Source organism: Macaca thibetana, chromosome 16 (genome assembly GCF_024542745.1).
Source record: "Macaca thibetana thibetana isolate TM-01 chromosome 16, ASM2454274v1, whole genome shotgun sequence".
NCBI classification, from domain to species: domain Eukaryota; kingdom Metazoa; phylum Chordata; class Mammalia; order Primates; family Cercopithecidae; genus Macaca; species Macaca thibetana.
The window spans coordinates 21,945,324-21,969,752 of NC_065593.1; the positions used below are offsets into that span (position 1 = coordinate 21,945,324).

At 43.9% G+C, this 24,429-nt stretch overlaps 1 protein-coding gene and 1 pseudogene across 1 annotated transcript; both read left to right on the plus strand.

Moving 5' to 3' along the window:
* Positions 1-1,117: 1,117 nt before the first annotated feature.
* LOC126938270 (60S ribosomal protein L34-like) lies at positions 1,118-1,784 on the plus strand (the record flags this gene model as incomplete). Its single annotated transcript, XM_050762343.1, has 3 exons — positions 1,118-1,200; positions 1,232-1,469; positions 1,761-1,784. Coding segments are annotated over exons 1-3 (345 nt in total), but the record flags the coding sequence as incomplete, so codon positions are not given.
* Positions 1,785-7,314: 5,530 nt separating this feature from the next.
* On the plus strand, positions 7,315-23,430 carry LOC126938271 (40S ribosomal protein S16-like; annotated as a pseudogene).
* Positions 23,431-24,429: the final 999 nt, after the last annotated feature.

The following is a 24,429-nucleotide window of genomic DNA, read 5'->3' on the forward strand; positions in this document are numbered from 1 at the left end:
CATAAACTCCAAGTGTACAAAACACTTAAATATGAAAGGTAAAACCATAAAAGTAATAGAAGGAAATGTAGAAGAATATATTCGTGACCTTGGATTGAGAAAGAGTTTCTTAAATAAGACTCCAAAAGCATAAAACCATGGGGAAAAAAAAAGATGAAATTCACTCTATCTGTGGGCTTATAGAATGCTTTGTCCGTCGTCATACTATTCCACATGCATTATTTCTTTTTTTTTTTTTTTTTTTTTTTTTTTTTGAGACGGAGCCTCGCTCTGTCGCCCAGGCTGGAGTGCAGTGGCCGGATCTCAGCTCACTGCAAGCTCCGCCTCCCGGGTTTATGCCATTCTCCTGCCTCAGCCTTCCAAGTAGCTGGGACTACAGGCGCCCGCCACCTCGCCCGGCTAGTTTTTTTGTATTTTTAGTAGAGACGGGGTTTCACCATGTTAGCCAGGATGGTCTCGAACTCCTGACCTCGTGATCCGCCCGTCTCGGCCTCCCAAAGTGCTGGGATTACAGGCTTGAGCCACCGCGCCCGGCCACATGCATTATTTCTAACCAAAGAGCTCATTTCACAGCAAATAAAGTGTGACCAAAGGCCCATGCTCATGGAATTCACTGTTCTTACCATGTTCCTCATTGCCCTGAAGCAGCTGCCTCAATGGAACAGTAGAATGGCCTTTGGAAGACTCAATTATAGTTCTAGCTAGATGGTAACACCCATGTGGCTGGGGCAGTGTTCTTCAGAAGGCAGGGTGTGTTCTCAATCAGCATCCAACACATGGTAATATTTCTCTCATAGCCAGAGATTCCCGGGTCTGGAAGTCAAAGGATGGGAATGGAAATAGTTTCTTCTCACTATTACTCCTAGCAATCCATTAGCAACACTTCTGCTTTCCAGCCTCATGAAAGGTCCAGAGATTTTGGCTCCAAAGGGGTAAATACTTCCATCAGGGACACAACAATGATTCCAATGAACTGGAAGTCGAGAATGCCACCCAGCCACTTTGGCCTCATGCCTCTGAATCAACAAGCAGAGAAGGAGTACTGTCTGTGGTGACTGATCCTGACCATCGAGAGAAAACGGGGCTCTTCCGGGGATGCTGTCTACAGGCACTCAGAATGGTCCAGTATTTGACATACCGTGGCAGGCTTTCCTACAATACAGCCTCTGACAAAACTAGGCTGTCCCAAACCAAAACTAGGCTGTCCCAAACCCCTATTTGGGTTTAATAGAATTGTTTATCTTGATACCAAGGTTGGGAAAGCACCAAAATCTGCATGCGGCATGTGCCCAGGCGGACTTCAAGGGGTTCCTGCTGTTAGACCTAAAGTTCTTAGGAGATTGTCCAAAACAAAGAAACATGTCAGCAGGGCCTGTGGTGGTTCCATGTGTGCTCAATGTGTTCGTGACAGGATCAAGCATGCTTTCCTTACCAAGGAGCAGAAAAACGTTGTGAAGGTGCTGAAGGAGGCTCACGCCTGTAATCCCAGCACTTTGGGAGGCCCAGGCGGGCGGATCACGAGGTCAGGAGATCGAGACCATCCTGGCTAACATGGTGAAACCCCGTCTCTACTAAAAAAATACAAAAAATTAGCTGGGCGAGGTGGCGGGCGCCTGTAGTCCCAGCTACTCGGGAGGCTGATGCAGGAGAATGGCGTGAACCCGGGAGGCGGAGCTTGCAGTGAGTTGAGATCGCGCCACTGCACTCCAGAGTGAGACTCCGTCTCAAAAAAATAAAATAAAATAAAATAAATGTTGAAGGCACAAGCACAAAGTCAAAAAACGAAATTAAAAAATGAAACTTTTTGGAGTAATAAAAATGAAAAGACTTAAAAAGAGAGAGAGAAAATGGGGATGCTGTTATGAAATGAGGGTAAGGGGGCATATGCATGGAATGCAGGAGATTTTCCAGGGTTCCCCTTTGTCCTCCCAAGCCCAGGGATTAAAGTCAACTGAAAACTATAACAACTCAATTAAGACAGCGCTGCTGATGGTCCAGACGGTTCAGGAATGAAGGTCTGGGTTACTCTAGCAGGCAGGGAACTAAAATCAGCTTAGGTGCCTGCTGAGGACACAAATAATAGGAATGGGTAGTGGAAGAAAGTAGTTATAAATAAAGTATGGCAAGGGACTCGTGCTCATGGAATTCATTTTTTGGTTTGTGTATGTGTGTGTGTGTTTTTTTGTTTGTTTGTTTGTTTGTTTGTTTGTTTGAAGACAGAGTCTCACTCCGTTGCCCAGGCTGGAGTGCAGTGGAGCAATCTTGGCTCACCGCAATCTCCACTTCCTGGGTTCAAGCGATTCTCCTGCCTCAGTCTCCAAAGTAGTTGGGATTACAGGCGCCCACTGCCATGCCCGGCTAATTTTTTTTTTTTTTTTTTTTTTTTTTTGTATTTTTGGTAGAGATGGGGTTTTGCCATGTTCGCCAGGCTGGTCTCAAACTCCTGACCTCAAGTGATCTGCCCACCTGGGCCTCCCAAATTGCTGCGATTACAGGCGGTAATATGAGCCACTACATCCGGCCGGAATTCATATTCTTATCATGTTCCCATCATTCCGAAGCATTTGGCTTGATGAAAGAGTTTACAGCCATGTAGCAAGCTGCAGAAATAAGAACTGTAATGAATATTTCTTCCTTTTTTTACATGAATATGTTTGTGTCTATATGAATAAAGTAGTTTGATTTTCTTTCCCTCTCCCATAGCCATACTTAATAGCAGGTTAGGTTTATATCAGTCTTTAAATTGTGGAATACCAAAGGACAAGTGTGAATTAGGTAGGAAAATGAACACCCTTCAAAAACTGAAAAGGAACTTTGCCTCATCTTTCTGGGGAAAGTGTTAACATGTTTTGGGTTGTACATGGTACAGTTGTGCCATGTTAGACAGAAAGATGACTTAGTTGTTATCTTTATTTAGAGGTTAAGTATGGTTTAAAACAGGGGTGCCTTAATCCTGGCCTGTGGAGTCCAGGAGTGGAAGCAGGAGAAAGGCGGGCTGGGAACTGTAGAAGTCTCACCTTGGTGTTCACAGCAGGTAGGTGGTCATTTTGCTAATGGCTTGGTGAGCGTGCACAGTAATTAGGCTTTCGCACTTTGGAGGATGGTTCTGGCTAAGAGAAGCAAAATGCTTCTTGGGTGAAAGGGCTTTTATTCTTTTTATTTATTATTTATTTATTTTTTGTGGAAGTGTGGGGGTGGGGGTGGGGGGAGTAGTGGGGGTTACCATGTTGGGCAGACTGGTCGCGAACTCCAGATTTCTAGTGATCCGCCCGCCTTGGCCTCCCGAAGTGCTGGGATTATAGGTGTAAGCCACAGTGCCTGGCCAGGACTTTTATTTGCGCTTCCTCTTACACATGGTGAGTGGGCACCTGAGGTTCAGAGTGCCTCCTTTGCAGAGGACGCCTATAGTAGGGGCTCAGCGTTTGCTGAATTAAAGGGAATTTGTCTTCCTACCTTTAAATTCGCAACACTTCAGAATCGAATGAGAGACCTCCGTCCATAAAATTGACTTTATAAATCTTTTTCTTTTCTTTCCTTTTTTTTTTTTTTTTTTTGTTAGAGCCAAGGTCTTGCTCTGTTGCCCAGGCTGAAGTGCCGTGCAGTGATCACAGCTCCCTGCAGCCTTGAACTCCTGGGCTCATGAGATCCTCCTGCCTCAGTAAGTCACCAAGCCTGGCTAATTCTTTCTTTATTTATTTTTTTATTTTTTATTTTTTTGTAGAAAAGTGGGTCTTTCTCAGTTGCCCAGGCTAATCTCAAACTCCTGGGTTGAAGTGATCCTCCCTCCTCGGCTTCCCAAAGTTGAGATTGTAGGCATGAACTATCACACCTAGCCTATAAATCTTTACTCATCTTTGCAAATTTCTAATTATCAGAGAATATAGTCAGGTCTAATCCATCATTTTACAAATAAAGTGACTTCCTGACATCCCCGAGCTAAATAAATAATAAATAGATAAATAAATAAGCTCAGGTGCCAAATTCAGAAGGGGTAGACCATGGTGGCTTTGAAACATATTGTGGCCACTTGGCAAGGTGGAACTACATTTTCCAGCATCCCCTCCCGATATATTTCTGGTTAAGGTGGGCCACAGGAGACATTCCTATGCAGATTTGGGGGCGGAAGTGAAGCAGCAGCCATTCTGTGGCTCGTGTTATTGTTTATCTGCTGGTTTACCTCCTTGGCTTGGGCCAGCAGCTGGGCCTAAAACTGCTCCGCCTTCCCCCAAGTCCTTCTCCAGTGTTTCCTATTCCTAGGCTAGATACGTACTGAAGGAACGCAGCTTCTTCTGCAGGATGGCCATACCATCAAGGTCAAAGGCAAAGAGAATTGACATGGTTTTAGTTTGCCTTGGTGGGTTCCAACTGGTGTTTGCTTTTCTCTATGCCTTCCTGACTGCCTTCCCTGACGTCTTCAAGCTCCAGGATCAAGTGTGAAGATAACAGCTTTACAGGGATTGCTTAAGCAGTTCCCACAATTGTGTAAGATTATGTGCGGTATATATGATATATAATATACATTCCCTAGTGGATTCTGCTCTGCTTCAATCTCTTCTGTGCTAGAATCCTGACTGAATGTATTGTAATGATTTTGTAATCGGGTAAATGCATTATCTTCTTCGGATTTGCACTTCCGAAAACTTTTCATTCAGAATGGTGTGTAGTGGATTAAATCAGGGTGTCCAATCTTTTGGCTTCCCTGGGCCACATTGGAAGAATGGTCTTGGGCCACGATGAAAATAGGTTAACACTAACAATAGATGATGAGCTGAAGAAAAAAAATCGCAAAAAAATCTGATAATGTTTTAAGAAAGTTTACAAATTCGTGTTGGGCCACATTCAAAGCCTGAGCCACAAGCAGCTAGAGGGCCGTGGTTTGGACAAGCTTGAACTACATTGAAGTCACTATTGCTGTGTTGCCCAGGCTGGAGTGCAGTGGCCAGTCACAAGCACAATTATTGTGAGCTACAACCTTAACCTCCTGGGCTCAAGCAATCCTCCTGCTTCAGCCTCCCTAGTAGCTGGGCCTACATGAATTTTGAAGAACAATAAACTTGATCAGATAAACAGTTCACATGTGTAAGCTTTTCACAATTGCCTAACATAAAAATTGCTATATGGACCAGGTGCTGTGGCTCATGCCTTTAATCCCAGCACTCTGGAAGGCTGAGGCTGGTGGATCACTTGAGGCCAGGAGTTCGAGACCAGCCTGTCCAACATGGTGAAAACCTGTGTCTACTAAAAATACAAAAATTACCTGAGTGTGGTGGTACACGCCTGTAATCCCAGCTACTCGGGAGGCTGAGGCATGAGAATCCTTGGTACCTGGGAGGTAGAGGTTGCAGTGAATCACTGGGCTCCAGCCTGGGCGACAGAACAAGACCCTGTCTCAAAAAAAAAAAAAAAATGCTATGTGACAAACTAGAGATAATATGTACATATTTCTTAGATTTAACAGGGATAAATGTCTAAAGAGATAAATTTTGTTTTCCCACTCTTATTATATACGCAAAAAGCAATAAATTGAACAAGTTGAGTAGTTGCCTCTGAGTGGTAGGAAGTGATGAAGGGGTGGGAGTGAAACTGTTGCTTTTGGTCTAAACCTTTTTAGGATTATTTGACCGCTAGACTAGTTGCATGGAATATTTTTATAAAAATAAACGTTGGTTACAAAAAAAGTTTTAATAAAGGCAAAAACCATGCCACCTATTTGCAATAGGGTGGGCAAGAAGAAAGAAAATAGGAAAGGTTATCATTTGAGTTGGACAATAGACTTCAGTACTGGAGAGTTTCCAATACGAGTTGAAAGGAAGGTCAGGTTTAGGGAGGATTATGAAGCTGCAAGATTTAAAAGGATAAGAGAATGAGCTCTTCCTTCTTTAACAGTCATTTTCTACAAAAAGAACATCTTGGCAACATATTCTCAGGCTCCCCCTCCTCTCCACCTCTCTGCCTTCTCTTTCTATACTGTATTTATTGTGCTAAATGAATCTAAATCCCAGAAATAATTGAAACAAGATAATATTTTGAAGCAGCTCCTTTCAGAGCTGTGTTTCATAGACTTGAGGACTCTTGAGTTCTGGGATTGGTATAGCAATGGCCATAAAAAGTAATTTTCACTTAAAAAAAATGGCTAGCTACTTGGAGGCTGAGGTGGGAGGATCACCTGAGGTTGGGAGGTCAAGGCTGCAGTGTGCTGTGATTGCACCACTGCACTCCAGCCTGGGTGACACAGTGAGGCCCTGTCTCAAAAAAAAAAAAAAAAATACAGGCCGGGCATGACTCATGCCTGTAATCCCAGTGCTTTGGGAGGGTGAGGCAGGTGGATCACTTGAGGTTAGGAGTTCAAGACCAGCCTTGAGGCAGGTGGATCACTTGAGGTTAGGAGTTTAGCACAACATGGTGAAACCCCATCTGTGCTAAAAATACAGAAAGTAGCCAGGTGTGATGGCACTGCACCTGTAGTCCCAGCTACTCGGGAGGCTGAGGCCAGGGGAGGTTGAGGCAGGAGAATTGCTTGAACCCTGGAGGGAGAGTTTGCTGTGAGCTGAGATTGTGACATTGCACTCCAGTATGGGCAAAAGAGTGAAACTCTGTATCAAAAAAACATAAAATAAAATAAAGAGTATCTTCAATGGTAGAATAATTACTGGTTATAAAATTACATGATGTGAGAGAGGGTCCCAGCTTAAATGCCATTTACTACCTGTAGTCTTTAGGTTCCTTTCCATCCTTCCTTCCTTCCTTTCTGTTTTTCTTCTTCTCAGATAACAAGCTGAGAAATTTAGAGTCTAGCTCTGTCGCACAGGCTGGAGTGCAGCAGTATAATCTCAGCTCACTGCAACCTCCACGTCCTGGATTCAAGCCATCCTCCTGCCTCAGGCTCCCAAGGAGCTGGGACTACAGGTGTGTACCACCATGCCTGGCTAATTTTTGTATTTTTAGTAGAGACGGGGTTTTACCATGTTGGCCAGGTTAGTCTCGAACTCCTGACCTCAGGTGATCCTCCCACCTTGGCCTTCCAAAGTGCTGGGATTACAGGCATGAGCCACCGTGCCCGGCCTAAGTTTCTTGACAAAGAAAAGTATTAGGAATTTTTTTTCTTTTTTTTGGTGTGTTATGTTGAGGGTGAAATGAATGGATGAATGGTAGATGAGTTATCCAAAATCAGATTGCATCAGACAAGACACTGAGAAATAAGAAGAATCTATCACTTGCTAGTTCCTTGTGTGTTATGGGTCCATGAACTTTTTGGCTATATTTCAATAAAGAAAACAGAAAGAACTCTAAGGTATTCCCCATATGTTCTATAAAATGGGTGCATTGAAATATATGACATCGGCTTTTCCAGGGGCAGTGCTGCATGGTGAGGATCTCTCATCTACGCCCATAGCTAAGAGCCTGCTGCAGTCCATGCAGGTCTTTGGACAGAGGAAGATGACCACAGTCATGGCGAGCTTCAAACATGGCAGTGGCCTCATGGAAGTGAACAGGCGGCCCCTGGAGATGATGGAGCCATGCACACTGCATTACAAGCTGCTGGAACCAGTTCTGCTTCTGGGCAAGGAGTGATTTGCTGGCATGGACATCCATGTCCTAGTGAAGGGTTCTGGTCAGGTAGCCCAGATTCATGCTGTCAGTCCATCTCCAAAGCCCCGGTGGCCTGTTACCAGAAATATGTGGAAGTGGCTTCCAAGAATGTCAAAGACATCCTCATCCAGTATGGCTGGACCCTGGTGGTGGCTGAACCCCGTCGCTGCCAATCCAGAACGTTTAGAAGCCCTGGTGCCCGTACTTGTTACCAGGAATCCTATCTTAAAGCCCGTCACGAGTTATCAGTAAAAGTCCATCATTGTGTAATAAATACCTATGTAACAAATAATGTTTGAGTTTAAAAAACCAAAACTAAAATAAAATATATGACTCAGTGGGCCAGGGACACAGAGTGCTGGGGATTTGGCATTTAGGAGAACTGTGAGGGCAGCAGCATCCATGGAGGCTGAATGAGGTGGGGACTGTGAATGACTTGCTGAAAAATGAAAAGAAGTTTCCATCTGAGAAGGCAGCAGGCTTAGTGTCCTAGAGTCTGCAGTTTGAAAACACGTCATGCCTGGCATGAAGCAAGTACAATGATATTCTCCAACGCATCAGCCTGCCACAGGGGGCTGCTATTCAAAAGGGGGTAAAAGACAAACCAACCAACCCAACAGGTCTCTATACCTGGCTGAGGGCACTGCCACCTCCTGGAATGTGAAAAGGCCCTAAGTTACGTGCAAGAGCTGCTGTGAGCAGATAAGCCAGAATCCACCTTTTCCTCCCCTGTTCTAACTCTCCACCATCCCCATCTCTGCCAGACTTAGCTCCTCATCCTCAAGTCCCCCTGAATTCCTGGTTATTAAGGCCTTTTCCCACCCCCATGCTTAGGCCTTTTAAGTCTCCTTTTAAATCATCTCCCTCCAGGCAATTGCCCCTCAACATCCTCTCACCAGCTTAGGGAAGTCCTCCTGATGAGATTTAGGAGGACAGACAGGTCACAAGACTATCTCTATGTGGATTATTTCTACATATGAAAAATATCCATATGTTTGGATTGATTCTTAACAGCATTCATCTTGGAGTTTCAATTTTTCAAAATAATGTATCAAATTTTGCAATGCTCTAGCATATGGTAAAACATAAAATAGTCAAATGAATGGTATTTATGCAGGGAAGAAAGATGAAGTCAGGAGGCCTACTACGTGGATCCACTTGTGTCCCCGTGTGAAGTGATGAATAAGCTAAGGAAGCCCCTGACCAAGCAAAGGGGCTGGAGATGATTATGGATCTGGATTGGTGTCTCTTTTGATCAGTGTTATTTCAGTTTGGTGGCAAAATCAGCCTAGAGGCCAGGTGTCCAAATTTATAATTTCATGGTTTCCACGAAGCACATGAACTCAAGAAGTCAGAAAGAAAGGTTTCAATTCTGACTCTGCCTCTTACTATAAGTATGTGAATTTGCAGAAGTTACTTAACCTCTGAAACTTTCCTTATCTGTGAAATGGGGAAATATTTGCTGGGAGGATTAAATGAGCTAACCCAGCAAAGGGCCAGACAGAGTTTAATGAAGGGTAGCCTTCTCTTTACCTCCTTAGTGCTTGCTTGAGAGCTGGAAAAAAACCATAAGGATTGCACAACTTCCAAATTCCCAGATCACATCAAGGTGGCCAAATCCTTAACAGGAATTTAAGCTCCTAGGCTTAAATTTTGCTTGGCTTAATCACACTTATGCGCTATCCTGGGATAATTCTCCAAACCTCTCTGGAACTGAGTTCATTCCTCTGTGGGATGAAGAAATAACAGTCTATGCCCTTAAGACACAAGGTTAGATAACAGCCAATTAATGCTTACAAAGTACATTGGTATCCAAGGATGAAAGTGCAGAGTCAAAACATATTTTCAGCTGGGCGTGGTGGCTCACACCTGTAATCCCCACATATTGAGAGGCCAAGACAGGCAGATGGCTTAAACCCAGGAGTTTGAGACCAGCCTGGGCAGCATAGCGAGACCTTGTCTCTGTTATATTTTAAATTTTTTTTTTAATCTTTTTTTTTTTAATTTAGGCCCGGGGAGGTGGCTCACACCTGTAATCCCAGCACTTTGGGAGGCCAAGGCAGACAGATCACTTGAGGCCAGAAGTTTGAGACCAGCCTGGCCAACATGGCAAAACCTCACCTCTACTAAAATATAAAAATTAGCCAGACGTGGTGGCATGCGCGTGTAATATTCCATAATTCGACACAGATGATTAGGGCATCTTCTGCTCTTTTCACTAAGAGTTAATGGTTCCGTTCTCCCGTCCCACTTTCTTTCCATATCCTTCTTCAGGTGTTTTGATATCTAATCCAGAAGAAACATGGATTTCCATTTTATTAACACTCATAAATTTAACTATTGTATATGTTATTCCAAAAATGCAAAAGAAAGAGATTATTTGTAATGGAAGGAATATTGGATTTTGAGGGAGCTGATGATGTTCACTCTCATCCTTGATTTGCCATTTACTGACAATGTGATCTTAGGTAACCTAAGTTCCTGTTAGCACTAAAATTTTAGGAAATGCAAATGAGTCTATAAAAGGGAAATTGCTCAGCTAAAAATTCACTTCCTTCCCTTTCTAATTGAGAATTGAACACCCTCACAGTAATATTTTAATATAGACCCAAAACTGAAAGTAGATCTTCATTTTAATTCTCATTTTTTATCTTAGTCTGGTACTTGGCACATAGTAAGACATCAGTAAATATTCAACGAATAGAGTGGCTCTCATGAACATGAGACCAAGAAAAAGAATGTTTCATCATCTAAGAACTCAATTCAAAGAGAATTAACTAAGCATCTGCTATTTGGCAGCTGTATTTGCCAGGCATTCTAATTTTTTATCTTTCATAAAAACTGAGATGAGGCTGGGTGCAGTGGCTCACACTGTAATCCCAGCACTTTGGGAGGCCGAGGTGGGCAGATCATGAAGTCAGGAGTTCAAGACCAGCCTGGCCAATATGGTGAAACCCCATCTCTACTAAAAATACAAAAAATTAGCCGGGTGTGGTGGTGTGTGCCTGTAATCCCAGCTACTTGGGAGGCTGAGGCAGGAGAATTGCTTGAACCCAGGAGGCAGAGGTTGCAGTGAGCCGAGATCATGACACTGCATGCCAACCTGGGTGACAGAGCAAGATTCTCTCAAAAAAAAAGATTAAAAAAATTGAGATGAATGGATACGACCTCTGTCTTCCATTAACTTATGACTTTGGGGAGCAATAACATGTATACAAAATTCAGTGTGATAGGAAAAGTGCTGGGAGTCTTGCGAGGAAAACCATACCTCATCCTCATTTTATCACTAACCAGTTGTATGAATGTGAGAAAGTTATTTATACACTAAGACACCAGCTTCATCATCTGTAAAATAAGGTAATACTACATGACCTGTCCTCTAAGGCCCCTTCTAGCTATGAGTCTGAAAATGATTCTATGCCTCTGAAACATTAGTTTAAATGCCTGTTCGTAAAAACTCTTAAATATTTAGTAAAGATAACCTCTTCAATACACTTATTTTTCCATCTACAACTAATAAGCAAAGTCACACAAAACAGTAATGCTTACTTATCTTGGAGGATACTTCCAAGACCCCAGTAGATGCCTGCACCTGCAGATAGTACTGAACTTTATGTATACTACGTTTTTTCTTATAGATACCTATGATAAAGTTTAATTTACAAATTAGGCACAGGGCTGGGCGTGGTGGCTCACGCCTGTAATCGCAGCATTTTGGGAGGCTGAGGCAGGTGGGTCACCCGAGATCAGGAGTTCAAGACCAGCCTGGCCAACATGGTGAAACCCCATCTCTACTAAGAACACAAAAATTAGCTGAGAGTGGTGGTATATGCCTGTAATCCCAGCCACTTGGGAAGCTGAGGCAGGAGAATCGCTTGAACCCCAGAGGCAGAGGTTGCAGTGAGCCAAGATCACCCAGCCTGGGCAATAGAGTGAGACTTTGTCTTAAAAAAAAAAAAAAGGGAATCTGAAAAAAAAAAAAAAAAGAAAAAACAAAATTCAGTAACTAAAACAATATGGAAGATTAAAAAGAACTTAAATAATGTGGAGGAGTGTTGGAAATCAGTCAGAAGTTCCTCAGCCTAAAAAAAACTATGACCTATATTCTAGCAAGTAAAGACAGCAATAGCAGATCTTGGATTCAGCTCCATTGCACCAGGACAGGACTGGCTGGCAGGGGTGAAATCTCGAGGAGAGATAGCCTGTGACCTGTCACTAGGACTCTCTGAGACCCCTTGAAAAGGATTCAAATTCCAGCCCATGTCATTGCACCAGAAGTGGGAAATAGCTGATTAAAAAGCTTGCCAAAAAAGCCAGGCACCTGGAGATAAGACTCAGGAAGCATTTTCCTTTTTTTTTTTTTTTTTTTTTTTTTTTTTTTTTGAGACGGAGTCTCGCTCTGTCGCCCAGGCTGGAGTGCAGTGGCCGTATCTCAGCTCACTGCAAGCTCTGCCTCCCGGGTTTATGCCATTCTCCTGCCTCAACCTCCCGAGTAACTGGGACTACAGGCGCCCGCCACCTCGCTCGGCTACTTTTTTGTATTTTTTAGTGGAGACGGGGTTTCACCATGTTAGCCCATGTTAGGATGGTCTCGATCTCCTGATATCGTGATCCGCCCGTCTCGGCGTCCCAAAGTGCTGGGATTACAGGCTTGAGCCACCGCGCCCGGCCTTCAGGAAGCATTTTCCAAACAAGGAACAAAAGAGTGAAGGAGGAGGTCATGGAAGAGAAATCCTGGAGTTTTATGCAGTTGGTGAGGGATCATTGTTTTCTTCCTCGCAATCTCTGTGGAATGGTCACAGGCAAAAACATCAGAAAAATGAAAGTGCAGAGCTCTATTAGAGGAAGAGGAAAATGATTGATAGGAGGAAAATCTCCATCATCGCATGGAATATTCCATTTTATACAGATTTCTTCTGAAGGTCAAGGACTGAACTAAAGGACACAGCCTGCGTGTAACTGCCCTGACTTTGGGGGTAAGAAGAGGAGAGGGAGCTGGGTTATCTCATCAGTGTGCATAGGAAATCCAACAGAACAGTAGAGATGGGGGCCTCTGCTTACTCTTTTTTTATTTTTTTTTCTTTTTCATTTTATTTTATTTTATTTTATTTTGAGATAGGGTCTCACTCTGTCACCCAGGCTGGAGTGCAGTGGCACAATCATGGCTCACTGCAGCCTTGTCCTCCTGAGCTTAAGTGATCCTCCTACCTCAGTCACCCAAGTAGCTGGAACTACAGGCATACCACCACACCAGGCTAATTTTTAAAAATTTTTTGTAGAGATAAGGTCTCATGTTGCCCAGGCTGGTCTCAAACTCCTGGATTCAAGTGATCCTCCCGCCTTAGCCTCCCAGAGTGTCAGCATTACAGGCCTGAGCCAACACACCCAGCCCCACTGCTTACTCTTTCAGATATAATTTCCTGTACGCCTCCAGCATTCTGGCCCAGACACAGATGCAGAAACATCTAGGCTGGCTGCACCATTTTCCACACTTTAAGCTTTTTTGGGTACAGTTTTAAACTAAGATCAAAGTGTACATCTTTGAAAACCCAATACTAATATTCTGCTCAAACCACACTGTGAAAACACCCCACACAAAAAAATGTGAAATCAGGGAAAAAGTGAAAAATAAGACTACAGCGTAAAAATGGGGACACTATTAGATATTTCATCCCCAGCAAGACTACCACCGCCAAAAGTGGTTGCCTTCAGAATTTTCCTCTGGGTCCATTATTTTTCCAGCATGTTCCACAATTATAAAGATATCTATTACTATTTATTAATGTACATGCTTACGTGTATAAATTGTACTTGCCCAGCTGACTCCTGGGCAAATTCCATATCCTTTCATTCTAGAATCCCAGACTTAGTGCCACAAATCCCATCATTTGAAACTCCTGGCCTAGAATCCAAACTCTGCATAATTTTGCGTGCATCCTTAGACTTAGCATGGAGAAGTTGTAAAAACAATGCAATAGCAGAGAGGTCCAAAAAGCAAAAATAAGCAATTCTCCTACTGCTTAAACAATGTGTGCTGTGCAAGGTATTTTTAATTTTTTTTTGTTTGGACTTGGCCAGGACAGAGTCAAAACACTATGATAGGCATTTATTTATTTATTTATTTATTTATTTATTTATTTATTTTTGAGACAGAGTCTCATTCTGCTATCCAGGTTGGAGTACAGTAGTGCCATCTTGGCTCATGCCACCTCCACCTCCCGGGTTCAAGTGATTCTCCTGCCTCAGCTTCCCAAGTAACTGGGATTGCGGGCACCCACCACCATGCCTGGCTAACTTTTTATATTTCTAGTAGAGAGGGGATTTCACCATGTTGGCCAGGCTGGTCTTGAACTCCTGATCTCAAGTGATCTGCCCACCTCAGCCTCCCAGAGTGGTGGGATTATAGACATGAGTCACTGCGCCTGGCTATATGATAACCATTTTTGTCTTTGAGATTTGATCACACTAGGAAACAACAAAATATTGGCATTGTGTTAGTTGAGTTTGATTTTTAGGCTTAAAAAATTTTTTTTTGTTGGTAGTGGGCTTCATTCAATTCCCTATTACAGGATTTATTAGCTTTTCTATTTTATTCATGTGTGGTTTTTTTCTTTATTTTCTTTGTTTGTTTGTTTGTTTGTTTTTTCCAAATGAAGTCTCGCTCTGTTGCACAGGCTGGAGTGCAATGGTGTGATCTCAGCTCACTGCAACCTCCACCTCCCAGGTTCAAGTGATTCTCCTGCCTCAGCTTCTAGAGAGAGTAGCTGGGACTACAGGCGCCCACCACCACACCCAGCTAATTTTTTTGTATTTTTAGTAGACACAGGGTTTCACTATGTTGTCCAGGCTGGTCTCGAACTCCTATCCTCAGGCGATCCACCCGCCTCATCCTCCCAAAGTGCTGGGATTACAGGTGTGAGCCACCGCACCTGGCATGAGGCATTTGCTTTAAGTAAATGTTGCTTCCTTTTAGTTATAGGAAGGGGACATTTCCTTTCTTCTCTCACCAAGATAAAGATTCAAAAGTAAGAACCTGCAGGAATTCTTACGAATTCTAAATTTATTTAGAGGTTTGTCTGCAACTGCAGAGCTCTATATGGATGCACAACCTGATAGCAACCCACTTGAATTGCTCAAAAAAAGACCACAGTTGTGAACTGGATACATTCATGATACCAAGGGAAATATACTTGTAATGTCTATAGGAATAATGAAAAGTTAATTACAGGAGAAGCCCAATCTTCCACGATAGTAAGTATTGTGAAGAAAAGAAAAATGTTCAATGCCAAATGAAGTCAAAATTACCTACAGTGATGCAGTAAAAAGTGTTGTTGTTGTTGTTGTTGTTGTTGTTGTTGAGATAAAATCTTGTTCTGTTGCCTAGGCTTGAGTGCAGTGGCAAGATCTCGGCTCACTGCAACCTCTACCTCCTGGGTTCAAACAATTCTCCTGCCTCAGCCTCCCACGTAGCTGGGACTACAGGCATACGCCATCACGCCTGGCCAATTTTTTTGTATTTTTAGTAGAGACAGGGTTTCACCATGTTGGTCAGGCTATTCTTGAACTCCTGAGCTCATGTAATCTGCCCGCCTCAGCCTCCTAAAATGCTGGGATTAGAGGCATAAGCCACCACTCCCAGCTAATTTTTGTATTTTTAGTAGAGACAGAGTTTCGCCATGTTGGTCAGGCTGGTCTTGAACTCCTGACCTCAAGTGATCTGCCTGCCTTGGGCAAAGTGTTGGGATTACAGGCATGAGCCACTACTCGGCTGAAAAGTTTTTTTAATACAGGAAAACATTATTTTATGATAGGAAATAAAAGGCAAGACACAAACTTTTAAATTGTAATCTACTCCAAATGCTAATTATTTCCATACGCATGGTTATATTCACTCCCCCTGAACAAACGAATGTGACTATTGCTCCACCTCTTTTATGCTTCTGCATCTCCCTGTTCGTATAAGAAAATGGTGTAGAAAAAGCAAAGGTATAACTACATGAAAATACCTGGCTGTTTATACAACATTTTGCTGAGATGTGAGAGAATGGCATGATGGAGGATGCATATACAGTTATATATACAGGTTGAATATCTCTCATTGGAAATGCTTGGGACCAGAAGTATTTCAGATATCAGAATATTTACATACACATAATGAGCTATCTTGGGGATGGCACTAAGTCTAACATGAGTCTAAACATGACATTCATTTATGTTTCATATACATCTTACACAAGGCGATTTATATTTTTTTATATATATATATATATTTTAGACGGAGTCTCGCTCTGTCACACAGGCTGGAGTGCAGTGGCACGATATCGGCTCACTGCAACCTCTGCCTCCCAGGTTCAAGCGATTCTCCTGCCTCAGCCTCCCGAGTACCTGGGACTACAGGCATGCGCCCCCACATCCGGCTAATTTTTGTATTTTTAGTAGAGATGGGGTTTCACCATGTTGGCCAGGCTGGTCTCAAACTCCCGACCTTGTGATCCGCCCACCTCGGCCTCCCAAAGTGCTGGGATTACAGGTGTGAGCTACCCGCACCCGGCCTTATACAATATTTTTAGTAATTTTGTGCATGAAACAAAGTTTTGACTGTGCAAACTTTTTTTTTTTCTTTTTGAGGCAGCATCTCATTCTGTTACACAAGGTTGGAGTGCAGTGCTGCAATCTCTGCTCACTGCAATCTCTGCCTCCCAGGCTCAAGAGATCCTAGCATGTCAGTGATTGATGCCAGCTAATTTTTTGTATTTTTGGTAGAGACGGGGTTTCACCATGTTGCACAGGCTAATCTTGAACTCTTGAGCTCAGGTGATCTACCCACCTCAGTCTCCCAAAGTGCTGTGAACCACTTTGCCCAGACTGCACAAACTTTTGACTGCGACCTGTCACATGAGGTCAGGCGTGGAATTTTCCACTTGCAGCATTATGTTGGAATTGAAAAAGTTTTGGATTTTGTAGCATTTCAGATTCTCAGATTAGGGATGCTCAACCTGTGTATGTATATGTGTGTGTGTATATATATATCTCAGTATAATAAATGTTGGTAAAATTATGGGTAAATTGGCCTTAACAAATAACTATATAACAGTGATGTTTTTTGAATAATTCAAGAATGAGATTCAAGAGAATGGGTTTTTAGTGGTTGGGTCAGCTTTGTTTTTGAAATGAATGCTTTCTAGAACTTTTGTTTATTATTATTTATTTATTTTTGAGATAGGGTCTCACTCTGTCTCCTAAACTGGAGTGCAGTGGCTCAATCACAGCTCACTACAATCTCAACTTCACCAGGCTCAGGTGATCCTCCCCACTCAGCCTCCTGAGTAGCTGGTACCACAAGTGTGTGCCACCATGCCCAGCTAAATTTTTTGTATTTTTCAAAAAACTAGCCGGGCGAGCTGGCGGGCACCTGTGGTCCCAGCTACTCGGGAGGCTGAGGCAGGAGAATGGCAAGGCGGAGCTTGCAGTGAGCTGAGATCAGGCCACTGCACTCCAGCCTGGGCGACAGAGCGAGACTCCGCTAAATTTTTTGTATTTTTTTTGTAGAAGCAAGGTTGCACCATGTTGCCAAGGCTAACCTAGAACTCCCGGGCTCAAGCAATCCACCTGCCTCAACCTACCAAAGTGCTGGGCTTATAGGCATGAGCCATTATGCCTGGCCTTTTATTTATTGTTTTGATTATACATATACTTAATGTTATTTCACAGCTTTCTTTCTATGAGATTTTAATCTTTCAGTTTTGCAGTTAGCTAGGATTACTATATATACAAATAGTATTTAACACTTATATAGTACTCTGTGTCAGGCCCTGTTGTAAATACTAATCCTCAAAACTGTGAAGTAGGCATTATTACCATCCCCATTTTCTAGATGAGAAGACTGAGGCACAGGGAGGCTAAATAATTTGTCTAAAGACATGACATTACTAATACAATTTTTTCAGTGGAAGAAATAACACCAAGGTGTCAATGATGGTTTTTCAGGGTGTGGAGTTACAAAGGATTGTTAAGAGGATTGAAATGACAAGATCTTGAACTAAGCCCATGGCAGCTGAGATGAAACAGACAGGACAGACTCAAAAACAGTGCAAGAGAAAATATTGGCAAGCCTTATGGATTGATTGATTTGATGTTGGGATGAGGCAGAGCAGGGAAGCTGGGAAGACTCGCCTCTGGCACCTGTGACTGGGTGGACATTTCACTAGAGTAGTAAATACAAAAGGCGGAGCAGACTGGGGAGAAATGATGTGCTCGGTTTTGACATTTTGAGTTTTATCGTAAGTATCTGAACACATGAATTTTAAACTTAAGACAGACTGGGCTCAGTGGCTCACACCAGTAATCCCAGCACTTTGGGAAGCCGATGCAGGTGGATCACCTGAGGTCAGGAGTTCGAGACCAGCCTGGTCAACATGGTGAAACCCCGTCTTTACTAAAAATACAAAAATTAGCCGGGCTTGGTGGTGTGCATCTGTAATCCCAGCTACCAGGGAGGCTGACACAGGAGAACTGCTTGAGCCCAGGAGGCAAAGGTTGCAGTGAGCCGAGATCACGCCGTTGCACTCCAGCCTGGGCGACAAAGTGAGACTCCGTCTCAAAAAAAAAAAAAAAAAAAAGCGGTTAGGTCTCAGCTTGAGAGTCTTCACACAGAGCTGGTATTTAAACCCAAGAAAGAGGTTGCTGTCACCCAGGGAGACTGTGGAAGAAGGGAAAAAAAAGGCTGTGGGCCAAGGACAGAACTCTAGAGAACCCCAACATCTATGCGACATGTAGGGAATAAGAAGCCCCTTCAGATTTGACATTAAAATAGCAAACACAGATATGAAATGCCAAGGTATCTATTTGCTTTTCAAGTTAGGTTTCATTTATGAGAGGCACGGTAGCATGGAAGTAGGGCAGTCAAACAAGTCTGAGTTCAGATCTAGCCCCTGCAGCTTTCTCTGTCCTGTGGTTTCTCAAGTTACTAAGTGTCTATGAAATGTATGTCAATAAACTGTATGGGCACTCCAGCCTGGGCGACAGAGTGAGGCTCCATCTCAGGGAGAAAAAAAAAGAAAAAAAGAAAAAGTCATCACAATAATTCACTGTTGGACACTCAAGAACTGGTATTTCCCATGAATTTGTATGGTATAGTACAAGTAATAGGGATAATAGCAGTTGGTTAAAATAATTAACTGAGACAGATATAAATGTTGGTATATGAGCTACAAGACTGCATTAAAGGTTTTCTTTAATGTATGTCAATATACTGCTCATATGTTGTGAGCATGAAATCAGTTAATCCACAGAAGCACTTATATGGCTCAGTGCTTAGAAGTATTTATTACTAATGAGTACACAAATCATAAAATTATTGCCGGACGCGGTGGCTCACGCCTGTAATCCCAGCACTTTGGGAGGCGGAGGCGGGCGGATCACCCGAGGTCAGGAGTTCGAGACCAGCCTGACCAACATGAAGAAACCTCATCTCCACTAAAAATACAAAATTGGTTGGGCGTGGTGGCACATGCCTATAATCCCAGCTACTAGGAAGGCTGAGGCAGGAGAATTGCTTGAACCTGGGAGGCCGTGGTTGCAGTGAGCCATGATCGTGCCATTGCACTCCAACCTGGGCAAACAAGAGTGAAACTCCGTCTAAAAAAAAAAAAAATCATAAAATTATTTTTCATTCCATTGTCATGCTTTGCCAGTTGAGAAAATGGCCAGGAAGTCTGTTGGCTTGCAGGAGTAAATTAAAATAGAAATTAAACAATTGTATTAAAAAGTCTGACTGGGGTAGCTTACGCCTGTAATTCCGGCACTTTGGGAGGCCGAGGCGGGCAGATCACTTGAGGTCAGGAGTTCGAGACCAGCCTGGCCAACATGGTGAAATCCCATCTCTACTAAAAATACAAAATTTAGCCGGGCATGGTAGCGTGTGCCTGTAATCCCAGCTACTTGGAAGGCTGAGGCAGGAGAATCATTTGAACCCAGGAGGCAAAGGTTGCAGTGAGCCAAGATCGTGCCACTGCACTTTAGCCTGGGCAACAGAGTGAGATTCCATTTCAGGGAGAAAAAAAAAAAAGAAAAAAAGAAAAAGTCATCACAATAATTCACTGTTGGACACTCAAGAACTGGTATTTCCCATGAATTTGTATGGTATAGTACAAGTAACAGGGATAATAACAGTTGGTTAAAAGAATTAACTGAGACTGATACATGAGCTACAAGACTGCATTAAAGTTTTTCTTTTGTTCTACTCTAAAAATTCAGCAACCAGGCCCAGTGCCTGTTACAGAGTGAGTCCTCAAGATATGTGTTGACTGAAGCTAGCAAAGTGATTTATTGATTTATTTATTTATTGAGACAGAGTTTCACTCTCGTCACCCAGGCTAGAGTGCAGTGGTGCAACCTCAGTTCACTGCAACCTCTGCCACCTGGTTTCAAGCAATTCTGCTGCCTTATTCTCCGGAGCACCAGGGTCTTCACCACCACACCTGGCTAATTTTTTGTATTTTTAGTAGAGATGGAGTTTCACCATATTGGCCAGGCTGGTCTCGAACTCCTGACATCTGCCTCTGCCTCCCAAAGTGCTGAGATTACAGGCGTGAGCCACCGCCCCCAGCCTAACAAAGTGATTTTATTTTTAAGAGGAGGGGCAGGCAGGGCGCAGTGGCTTACGCCTCTAATCCTGGCAGTTTGAGAGGCCAAGGTGGGCAGATCACAAGGTCAGGAGTTCAAGACCAGCCTGGCCAATATGGTGAAACCCTGTCCCTACTAAAAGGACAAAAAAAATTAGCCAGGCGTGGTGGCAGGCGCCTGTAATCCCAGCTACTCAGGAGGCTGAGGCAGGAGAATCACTTGAAACTGGGAGGCGGAGGTTGCAGTGAGCTGAGATCGCGCCACTGCACTCCGCTCTGGGCGACAGAGCAAGATTCTGTCTCAAAAAAAAAAAAAAATACAACAACAACCAAAAAAAAAAAAAAAATGGGAGGGGCGATGTTTTATTAAACATTTCGCTATTTGAAGAATTAATACATTCATGCAAAGAAAAGATGAAGCAAACATGCCGTACAGTGTTATCATTTGAGATCTCTTAAAAGCGGCTATATGGCCGGGTGCAGTGGCTCATGCCTGTAATCACGGCACTTTGGGAGGCTGAGGCAGGTGGATCACTGGAGATCAGCAGTTCAAAACCAGCCTGGAAAACAGGGTGAAACCCCCCTCTCTACTAAAAATACAAAAATTACCAGGGCGTGGTGTCACATGCCTGTACAAATCCCAGCTACTGGGGAGGCTGAGGCAGGAGAATTGCCTAAACCCGGGAGACGGAGGTTGCAGTGAGCCAAGATCACATCATTGCACTCCAGCCCGGGAGAAGAATCGAGACTCCATCTCAAAAAAAAAAAAAAAAAAAAAAAAAAGACAGCAGCTATGCAACACTCTGTCCCATGAATATCTGCCACATATTTGAAATTCCCAGTTGTCAGGCCTCTGAACCCAAGCTAAGCCATCATATCTCCAGTGACCTGCACGTATACATCCAGATGGCCCCATGCAACTGAAGATCCACAAAAGAAGTGAAAATAGCCTTAACTGATGACATTCCACCATTGTGATTTGTTTCTGCCCCACCCTAACTGATCAATGTACTTTGCAATCTCCCCTACCCTTAAGGAGGTTCTTTATAATCTCCCCCATGCTTAAGAAGATTCTTTGTAATTCTCCCTACCCTTGAGAATGTACTTTGTGAGATCCACCCCCTGCCCCTGAAACATTGCTCTTAACTCCACCACCTATCCCAAAACCTATAAGAACTCATTATAATCCCATCACTCTTGCTGACTTTGTTTTCAGACTCAGCCCGCCTGCATCTAGGTGAAATAAACAGCCTTGTTACTCACACAAAGCCTGTTTGGTGGTCTCTTCACACGGACACATGAGACATTTGGTGCTGAAGAGCCAGGTCAGCAGGACTCCTTTGGGAGACCAGTCCCTTGTCCTCACCCTCACTCCATGAAGAGATCCACCTACGACCTCGGGTCCTCAGCCCAAGCCCCCCAGGGAACATCTCACCAATTTTAAATCTTTTTTTACTCTCTTCTCCAACCTCTCTCACTATTCCTCAACCTCTTTCTCCTTTCAATCTTGGCGCCACCCTTCAATCTCTCCCTTCTCTTAATTTCAATTCCTTTCATTTTCTGGTAGAGACAAAGGAGACACATTTTATCCGTGGACCCAAAACTCCAATGCCAGTCACGGATTCGGGAAGGCAGCCTTCCCTTGGTGTTTAATCATTTCAGGGTCGCCTCTCTGATTACTCACCCACGTTCCGTTGGTGTCTGATCTCCATGGGGACGCCTGCCTAGGTCACTCACCCACATTACCTTGGTGGCAAGTCAATTGCGGGGATGCCTGCTTTGGCTGCTCACCCACGTTGCAGCCCAGGGCTGCTCCCCATCCCCCTCCTCCATGTCATTACCCTTCTCTTTAAACTTGCCTCCTTCACTATGGGCAACCTTCCACCCTCCATTCCTCCTTCTTCTCCCTTAGCCTGTGTTCTCAAGAACTTAAAACCTCTTCAACTCTCACCTGACCTAAAATCTAAGCATCTTATTTTCTTCTGCAATACCGCTTGGCCCCAATACAAACTCGACAGTAGTTCCAAGTGGCCAGAGAATGGCACTTTCGATTTGTCTATCCTACAAGATCTAGACAATTTTTGTCGAAAAATGGGCAAATGGTCTGAGGTGTCTGATGTCCAGGCATTCTTTTACACATTGGTCCTTCCCTAGTCTCTGCTCCCAATAAGACTTGTTCCAAATCTTTCTTCTTTCCCTCCTGCCTGTCCCGTCAGTCCCAACCCCAGACGTCTCTGAGTCTTTTGAATCTTCCTTTTCTACAGACCCATCTGACCTCTCCCCTCCTCCCCAGGCTGCTCCTCGCCAGGCCGAGCAAGGTCCCAATTTTTCCTCAGCCTCTGCTCCCCCAATCTATAATCCTTCTATCACCTCCCCTCCTCACACCCGGTCTGGCTTAGTTTCATTCTGCGACTAGCCCTCCCCCACCTGCCCAACAATTTCCTCTTAGAGAGGTGGCTGGAGCTGAAGGCATAGTCAGGGTGTATGTGCCTTTTTCTCTATCAGACCTTTCCCATGTTAGCCAGCGTTTAGGCTCTTTCTCATCAGACCCCACTAAATATATACAGGAATTCCAATACCTAACTCTGCCCTACAATTTAACCTGGAGTGACTTAAATGTCATCCTAACTTCTACCCTCTCCCCAGATGAATGGGAAAGAGTTTTTTCTCTAGCCCAGTCTCACACTGATAACCACCAGTTTCGTGAGCCAGACCCCAGAGGAAGGCCATCTTATTCTCAATATGCATTTTATTAGCCAATCTGCTCCAGACATTAGAAAAAGTTCCAAAAATTAAATTCCGGCCCTCAAACCCCACAACAGGACTTAATTAACCTCGCCTTACAGGTGTACAATAATAGAGAAGAGTTGCAATTACTTCCTCTGCTGTGAGAGAAACCCCAGCCATATCTCCAACACACAAAAACTTCAAAATGCCTAAGCCACAGTGGTCAGGCGTTCCTTCAGGACTTCCTCCCCCAGGATCTTGCTTCAAGTGCAGGAAATCTGGTCACTAGGCCAAGGAATGCCCACAGCCCGGGATTCCTCCTGAGCCGTGTCCCATGTGTGTGGGACCCCACTGGAAATTGGACTGTCCAATTGGCCTGAGGCTCTGACTGACTCCTTCCCAAATCTTCTGGACTTAGCGGCTGAAGACTGACACTGCCCGATCACCTCGGAAGCCCCCTAGACATTCACAGACACCGAGCTTCGGGTAACTCTTACAGCGGAGGGTAAGTCCGACCCCTTCTTAATCAATACGGAGGCTACTCCACATTACCTTCTTTTCAAGGGCCTGCTTCCCTTACCTCCATAACTATTGTGGATGATGATGGCCAGGCTGCTAAACCTCTTAAAACTCCCCAACTCTGGTGCCAACTTAGACAACACTCTCTTAAGCACTCCTTTTTAGTTATCTCCACCTACCCAGCTCTCATATTAGGTCAAGACATTTTATCTAAATTATCTGCTTCCCTGACTATTCCTGGGCTACAGCCACACCTCATTGCCACCTTGTCCCCCAGTTCAAAGCCTCATTCACAATCCTTTTCTTGTATCTCCCCACCTTAATTCACAAGTATAGGATACCTCCACTTCCTCCTTGGTGACAAATGATTCACCCCTTACCATCCCATTAAAACCTAATCACATTACCCTGCTCAATGCCAATATCCCATCCCAAAGCATGCTTTAAAAGGATTAAAGCCTGTTATCACTTGCCTGTTACAGCACGGCCTTTTAAAGCCTATACACTCTCCTTACAATTCCCCAATTTTACCTGTCCAAAAACCGGACAAGCCTCACAGGTTAGTTCAGGATCTTCACCTTATCAACCAAATTGTTTTGCCTATCCACCCTGTGGTGCCAAAGCCATATACTCTGCTATCCTCAATACCTCCCTCCACAACCCCTCCACAACCCATTATTTTGTTCCGGATCTCAAACATGCTTTCTGATTTGTTTTATGTGACCACCAGAGCAGGCGCCAGAGAAAAGGCAAGTAGGCAAGGTAAAAAGAAACTTTATTAGCTAGCCAATCTGAAGGAAGAAAGAGCGAGGTTCACCGGTCTCCGGCGGTGGAGGCCGAGGAAGTCGCTCCGGCATTCTCGGGCGAGGTTCCTAGGTCCGCATATGAGGAGGGGCTGAGGAAGTTTGTGCCGCGCGCCTGCTGGGAGCGGCTTTTCTGTCTAAGGCTTGGGAGTGGGAGGGCAATAGGT